The 8,367-nt window shown below is 39.0% G+C and overlaps 1 protein-coding gene across 2 annotated transcripts in view; it reads right to left on the bottom strand.

Annotated features, from left to right (window-relative positions):
* Positions 1 to 214: 214 nt before the first annotated feature.
* Positions 215 to 8,367, bottom strand: part of ZCCHC14 (zinc finger CCHC-type containing 14) — a 749,748-nt gene continuing 741,595 nt past the window's right edge. For both annotated transcript variants that reach the window (XM_086945829.1, XM_086945830.1), the window contains exon 13: positions 215 to 4,817. In XM_086945829.1, coding sequence (XP_086801955.1) covers positions 4,762 to 4,817 — 56 coding nt within the window. In that variant the 3' untranslated portion in view covers positions 215 to 4,761. The remainder of the gene's footprint in view (positions 4,818 to 8,367) is intronic.

The raw sequence follows: 8,367 nt of genomic DNA, 5'->3' as shown, positions 1-8,367 counted from the left end.
TTTTACATGTTCTGTAAAGCATAAAGATCAAACTTTTTTTAAACTGATGCCAGAAGTAAAAGAAAGTGTATTTGTAAACAAGTATTTGTATTTTGTTTTCAGTATATATACTCACATCATGATAGAAGAGCACAATTTCACATAAGACTAAAAATACATTCACACTGTATATAACTATACGACAAGCAAAACAGTAAAACAAAAGAAACTAATAGCACTTTTAAAATGTATCTTCTTTATTTTTTAACAATATTTTATCTTCAGTACATTAAATTTACTCAGATAAAAACGTCATTCTAAAAAATGTACAAGTTTACTTTTAACAAAGTATTACATAAAAATTCCAAAAACCAGAATACTAGACATTACAATTCAAAGTAGCTAAATATTAAATATTTACAAAACTATAAAACCTTTTAAAAAAATACTTATAAAGTCACATGCACAACTCGTAATACTAGAACTGATTCTAGTACAAATAAATGGCTCACAATGAGAGTAGTGTTCTCATATTTCTCACTAACCTTTAAGTCCTAGAGAAGATAATGTTAATTATTTCCAAAAGATTAAGGGTTTGCTGTCAATGCTCCAAAACCTCTTGTAACACTAACTATAAGAGTTCTGAGATCCTTTGATTTGGCTATTTGTTTGTCCCTTTTAATTCAGATGCATTTACCTTTGGCCTCAGCCAGCATTTGGAAACAAAGGACTATTGTTTTTTATTAACATCCAGGTGCATGGGCTACGGTCAACATAAGATATGCTGGATCTCAAATTAAAATGTAAAAATATTATGCAACAAGAATTCGCTTTGCATTTGACCAAATGATCTTTGAAGATACACTCCTTAGGAAGGAAGCTATCAATATGGACTGGTAAAGACCAACTTCTGCTGTTGATGCTATAATTTGTGTGTGATGTACATCTTAACCAAAAAAAAAAAAAAAAAAAAACGAAACCTGTGATTACGCACAGTCAGTTATCATAAAGCTCAGCTCATGTAGTTTACACAATGAGATGTTGGATTCCTTACACATTCAAGAACTGTGACTCCTGTACTTAAAAAATAAAAATCCTTATTTACTTCAATTCCTATAAGTTACATTAAAGTAGTGTTTGAAGGCATAATTAGCTAATATGGACTTTATAATTTTTTCCAGATATTTTGTACAACATTCTACAATGGGTGCACCAAAAATGCATCAAAATAAACAAATGTGTTCAGAGGTATCACATCTTATATACAATTCCACCTTGGAATGGTTACATAGTGTCTGAGTTTTTAGGGACATGATCAGGCCTGGAGCTATTATCATGCATATCAAACACGTTCATTAAATATAATAAAATGAGTGGCACACAACCACCTTATATAGTTGGGCTTTTCAAAATTACAGACCTAATTCTAAGTACTTTGCTCCTCAGGCAAAACACCTAGGCTTTTTCAAAGAATCACCCTCTTTGGCTATAAAGTGCTGTACTTAAGGTCCATTTGAAATGTTCTTGATACTTTGCGACTGAGATATAAAAGCTTGGAGCCATACAAACTACAACGAAATGATTTTTAATATCTTCTGGTGGGTCCATTAGTGGTAGCAACCACATTAACAGGCTAGCCACAAATAACACATCTATTGTATCTCCTCCTACTTACAAATATAAAAGAGGAGAGTTTGAGGAGGTGGCAAGAACCTGTTCAAGCTTTTCAATTTTTTTAAGCTTTACTGCCCACCTCGGGTTTTCCTTCCTTAACACAAAATATGATAAATGTTTGCCTGACAAGAAGGGCTGCAGAAAGACATTGTGGGACAAGAAATGCCTACTCCCTCTTGTTTGAAGATTGCTTTGGCTCTACCAACCACTCTTGCCCATTAACTGTAAAGTAGCAGCATGAAGGGTTATTTAGTGTTGATTATCTCTTTAACCCCTAAACATTTCATCTAAAGTAATACAAAGTATGGACCTTTACATTAGTTCTTCCATATACACAAGGCTGACAGATTTATTGGTTGTCAAGACCCAGACATTCAGATGTACCATTTTCTCATAAATACTAATACTCTCAATTTTCCAAGACCAACATTTCTTTACAGAACACAAACTAAATTATATTTACAGGGAAGACTTCCAAGAAAAATCATTACAGTAATCTTAGAGTCTCACACTGCCCACCTTCAAAAACTCCTGATAATTCCAGATGCTTAGCTGCAAACTAAAAGAGGTAGACACACATCTTTTCTGTGGGGCTGACCAGGCCTCCAGTCAGAACTTCAACTGTACAGGAACATGCAAGTAATAATATGTTTGAAGCTTCTTTACATAGGCAACTTTGTGAAGGCAAACCAGTTCAATCGGGGAAGGACAAACCGGTAAAATGTCATAATTCTCTTCCCAGTGTGACCCGGATGATTGCCACCTGATTTGTTTGATGAATAAAAACAAGATAAGGCTGCTTTAATATAACTGACCATCAGTACCAAGCATACTCTTCCTGAAGATTGCACCAGTTTCATCTTAAATCATACCTTGTGACACTCTATTTACTAACGAGTAAGTGGGGTCTAGAATATTCAGTTGCCAACAAAGGGTATAGCTCCAGCACAAATATGCCTATTTGGAAAAGACCTAGGTAAACATGGATGAAAAAGCAATTACACTTCAACCTTGTGGTCATCCTATTTTCTTTTGAAAACATTAAGGCAAAAGTTTCAGTTGCATTATTTAAATTGCCATCAATTCAAACTTCTATATCCAATATTGCTTGTAAAAAAGTCTACACAATAAATGCAGGTAATTGCAAAGGACATTTTCATAATACTGTGTTGTGTGCACACACAACTAGGAAACCGAAAGCCAGTAAATTCTCAATTGCATAGACATACTACAACAGTTAAAATATTGTTGCTTGCTATACAATGTCACCCAGACAAATCTGGCAGTTTAGTTTTAACCTTTCTACTAGTTAAAAGTACAAAGAATTAGAATTAGAAAATTTGAACACAAAAAGGCAAACAAAATGAACTTTACTATAGAAGGATACTGCTAATATGACAAAACTGCAAGTTCTGCTGTGTCGCCACTGGAGATGGCACCACATACGTTATTGCCATTATTGAAAAGCAAGGTTGTGTAATTCCACATCTTTACAATAACAACTATGATATTTCAATTACAAGAAGAAGTTTAAGTTTCTGATTCCACAATTGTGTAACTTTTGAAAAATACTGCGTGAACTTCAGTATTGAAGACTTTTATTGTTTATATCGAAGGTATGGGTTGCATCTGTGTGTGTGTGTGTGTGTTTGTGTGTGTGTCTGGAAGGGAGGGTTGATGAAGAGGGGAGGAGACTGGGAAATAAGGCCTTAGAGTTGGAGGAAAACTTAAGGAAATGAGGGGCGAGAGGTGTAAGAACAGTTCATTAAGACCACTTCTGCTTGATATGTCAAAATACTTTCTACTGTGAGAAAGAAGTCTGACCTTGCAACCATTCTTCCAATCTTTCGTGGCACAGTACAAACATCCTAATAATGGCCTTTCAAAGTCATTCAGGACAGAAAAACTGGAAGGGTACGTTTGTCGTAGCAACTTATTTCATCAATATAAAGCTGGAGTTTGAGTTTTATCAGTGGTTTAAATTCCTCTCGAGTTCCTACGATTAATGCATGTGGCAGTTTCACAAAGCACAACTTCAAAACAAATATGGGTTAAATTCCTTTGATGAATAGTAATGAAGCGGTTGCTAAAGCCTTGATTGCTATTGAACTCTTAAAACGTCTGCTGTGTTTCCAATGTACAGGTAGAATCCTCACCTTCTGACGTTGCTTTCAAGCTCTTACTATTCAAAGTTCCTTGGGTTCATGAAGATGATGTAAAACATTTGTATTTTCAATGCAGAGATAGAAACTTTAGTCTGAAGAGTTGAAGCATGTGTATGGTCGGCAGCAGTGAACATTAAACATAGGCGAAGGAAAATGAATTACTCAAAGTCTGTGCATTTGGACCCTTAAAACAAAGCTAACTCCACAGCTGGTTACACGTTTTCATATAGACAATACAGACACTGCAGTGCTTGTTGGTTAGCTGAATAAATTAAAATGGCCTTGTCTATGTTTTGGAACAGAGCAAAACCCTTATATTTTAATACTGAATAGGCCACAAAGTTTTACATCAGTCAATTTTAAGAGCAGAGGTTACTGTTTCGGACTCTTCCATTCACCCCCAACAGTTTTTCTGCTGTGCTAATAACTGTGGAGATTGAATCATCGTGCATTTCCTTTAGTGCAATTCGTTCAATAAAAAAAATACTAGTGATTAGTTTGCAATCACTTAACAAAAACCTTGATATCGCATACAGCGAGTGTCAAACTTAAGTCTGAAGGCAAACCTGCACTCTAAGTACATTCAACTCCTCCAAGGGTGATCTGTCAGATTATACATTGGTCCATCAAGACTCCCAGGATTTTTAGTCTTTGTGCTAGAAAAACAACTATGGCAAGAGCATTCCTTGACGATTAATTTACCCTGGCAGATTCCAACGAGGAGAGTGGAAACCATGTTTTAAAACCATCATCAACATCCAATACGTGGAACTTGGCACTTGACAAAATTTAGTGTCTGATACACAGTTTCTGTCCTAAAATAGGGTAATTATAACCTTTGGATTAAAAATGTGTTGAAAATTACAGCAGCTGGTAACTCAGTTAAGTTTTGATGCATGCTCTCTTTCCTCTAGTGTGGAGTACACAATTCAGATGAAAACTGTCATTCTGCTGAATCGAGACTTTCTGATGGTGGGGCATACTTTAACCGGAAAGAACCTACGAGGAAACAGAAAAAGCAAGCAAAATATTAAAAAAACATATACACACAATACAAGTCACAAGAATGAATAAGTAAATTCTAAGTAAAGTTTAGTCCTGTTATCGAGCAATTATTTTCAAAGCTAGCCATCTAATGAACATCATTTTCGAATGCAACTGCTTAAGGCTAAAAATCTATACAGGGCTACTTATGCACAGTCAAGTTTCTGCTCAGTACAAGTCAAAGAAAATGAAGAGCATTAAAGCAAGAGCTATAGTTTTTATTTATTATTTATTTATGTGTTTTGTAGAGCGCAAAATTGACCCGTTCGGGTATCAGAGTGCTTTACAGGAAAGCAAAGCAATATACAGAAGATTTTAAACATACCTAGGGAAAGAAGAGCACGTATTTACAGTTTACATAATCATTTAACCAAGACGAGATACAATATTTACAGATTACGTTTACAATTGTTCAAGCCAGGCCCCAAAGTTCTGAAGGGATGACAAGGTAGTCCGAGGGGAGGTAGTGGATGGCCGTAGGTTGGGCCATAGCGGTGATTAACGCGATAATTGGACGAGAAATTTGCCCATAGTTAAAAGTACCCTAGCTCTTCTGAAGTTGGGTTTTTCCAAAGAATTCCTCAATCTAAATAGAATGCACGAACAGGTGAACTAGAATCGAAAGGTGCAATAGCCCATCTTTCTTTAATAAGCATTGTAGGAAACTGGGTTTTTGTTGCAGTAGCCCCATTTTTTGCCTGGTACTTGATGCAACTTTGACTAAAGTGCACTGGGTTCCTGCTAAACAGGTCACCAGTGTTCTTTCCCCAAAACAAGACAACTGGTCCTTTGATCACCAAGCGACCAGGCCCTTAGCACTTCTGTAAGTCCCTAGTAAGTGGTACCTCTTGTACCCGGGGCAGAAATACTAAAGAGGGTCCTAGAGCTGCAGCATATTTTGTGCCACTCTAAGGGACCCAGCACCAAACACATACAGACTGAGACTGCGGGCTGTGTGACAAGGTGCTCTAAAAAGTGAAAACACAACATGTCACATACCTGTGTGCCATGTCCCCTAACGCAACATGTAACATTTGTTAGGTCACCCCTACAGCAGGCCTTACAGCCCTTATTACATGTGTTGGCATATCTGCATGAGCAGATAGGCTACTGTGCTGGCCAGTTCAATTTCTGCCAGTACAAGTGACCAAGGAAGCCATTTTAAATAGATGTGCTGGACACTGGTCGAAAAGGAGTTCCCCAGCTACATGATGGCTTCACTGAAACTCCAGATCTCATATTAATAAACCCACACAGATTCCAGTGATGGATTTATTAATACATGCGCTCAGAGGGCACCTTAGCGATACCCCCTGAAAACCTACCTACTACTACCAGCCAGCCAGCCAGCCTGCCACCACAGACGACTTTCTGACCCCATGGGCTGGAGGCCGTTATTCTAAGGAGGTCAGGATCAAAGCCTGATCCTTCAGAGGTGTTTACACCCCTTCCCACAGAACATCCTGAAAATTTGCATTCCAAGACAGGGAGCTTCAAAGAGCCTACCGCCTTTGGTATGCAAATCTGGCTTTCCTCACAGGAGAGGATGTAGTGTAGTTCATATATTCCCAATAGGCTCTGCGCATTGGAATCACATATCCTATAGATTTGACGTAGGAATTAGGTTGACTAGGTCTCTATCGAATATATTAGACTTAATTGTGAGTGCCAGCTAGCTCAGAGGTCACTAGAAACTTTCTCGAAAAAACAAGAAGGGATTAGTTTCTCACAACCGCATAAACATGAGAACTTTGTTTCCCCAAGAATAAAACTGATCTTCAGAGTCGTGGAAACAATAGATAGATATTTTACTCAGTCAATTGTGCATGCTTCGTTTCATCAGAAGTGCAGAGAAATAGAGAGACGGGCGTTTTCAATAAAATGATTTATTGAACAGTCTTCATTCTGAAGCAAGTAAAGTGAACTGCTACAATTGTAATACTGGTTGCAAAGTATAATGCATACAGTAAGCAGAGTATTATATAAAATAATACTGTAAAAGCATTGTATGGTTTCTAAACCATAGATAAATACATACATAAATAACAAAGGCTAAACAGTACTCAACTGGTGCTTCTAAAATACACCTATCCTAACGTACCCAACCTAAGTCTAGTACGAGGGAAGAAGTAAATGAGGTGTAGCATAGGTTTAGTTTCTTTGCCAAGAATCTAACCAAGATTTCTCTTAGGGTCTAATCAGCTCCGTACCTTGGTTTTTAGAATGAAGGAGGCCTGGCATCTCTGTCTCGGACTCTATTTCCCAACACCCCGCGAGGGGAGCTTGGAAACACTGGAGCTGGATTCTCAGCGAGAGAAAGGACAGCTTCTCGATCAGTGCGTCAGCTGGAGGGTCGGCTTCCTTTGGCACTTGCTGTAGCGAGCTGCGTCGGGCAAGTAGATAGTCAAGCTGCTCGCAACCACCGTGTGCTTGCTAGGGCAAGTGTAGGCATAGTGAAGTAGTGTGGCTCACTGGTTAGAGGCGGCAGACCCGAGAGCAGAGGACGGCCCGGGACCAGGGTTCGATTCCCGGCGCGGCAGGTTTCTGGACCAGGGTCAGCGGACTCGATAATTCTCTCGCCTCGGTGCCCACTCTGATCAGCGATCACACTCGGCAACTCTGGGCATTAGCTTGCCTCATCTTCACTAACGGCCCCACCAGACCGCCGGGGATGCCTGGGCTCACCCTGGAGATACCCATTAAGGGACCATCTCTCAGGGAAGCTAGGAAGGGTTTCGCAGCGGTCGAAGCGCCTTGGGACCCTACGGGTAAGTAGTGCGCTATATAAATGCCTATACATTTACATTTACATATTTATACCTTGAAGGTTCCTAGTTTGACGTAACGTCGGATATAATAACGTCACCAAAGAACCCCACAGGAATGGTAGTTCTTTGAAAACTCCATGATTTCTAGGACAAATCAATATTCAAGCAAGGGGATGTCCCTGACTGCTGAAGCCGAGTTTTCAAAGAAATCGTTGTGAAGTAGCCATGCCTGTATTTGGACCGGATGGGTTGAGTCTAAATATTGGTATGAATTCTATGTCTATATAAGGGCAATGTGAATTATACCTATATAAGGACATGAATCGGTAAATTACGCTTGGATTCTAAAATGCTACACAACAAGGATGCCGACCCCAATGTCCAGGGCCCACTTAGCACCTGGACAGGCAGGAAAATTATTAGTTGGAGAACTTGTGTTCACCTTCCGGCTAGTTCCATCCCTAAGGTGGACTACCTGAAATGAATACGGAAATCAGAAGTCTGCCATCTTTGTAATGGTAAACTTAAGAACTCTGGAACAGGGTTATGCTGACTTCCCACAGGAAGAGGCCATAGAGGGGGTGTAGTGACCTCATGGGTACAAGACCATTGTCTACTATCCTACACTCACCTAACACCCCTAAATCTAGGTACTTGGAAATCAGATGCTGCTGAACTAAGAGAAGAACTGAAGTGCAGCGAAAAAGCAAGAACTGTGGAAGGAGCAACTTGGTGCC

Source organism: Lissotriton vulgaris, chromosome 12 (genome assembly GCF_964263255.1).
Source record: "Lissotriton vulgaris chromosome 12, aLisVul1.2, whole genome shotgun sequence".
NCBI lineage: Eukaryota > Metazoa > Chordata > Amphibia > Caudata > Salamandridae > Lissotriton > Lissotriton vulgaris.
This window is presented reverse-complemented; position numbering and strand designations above follow the sequence as displayed.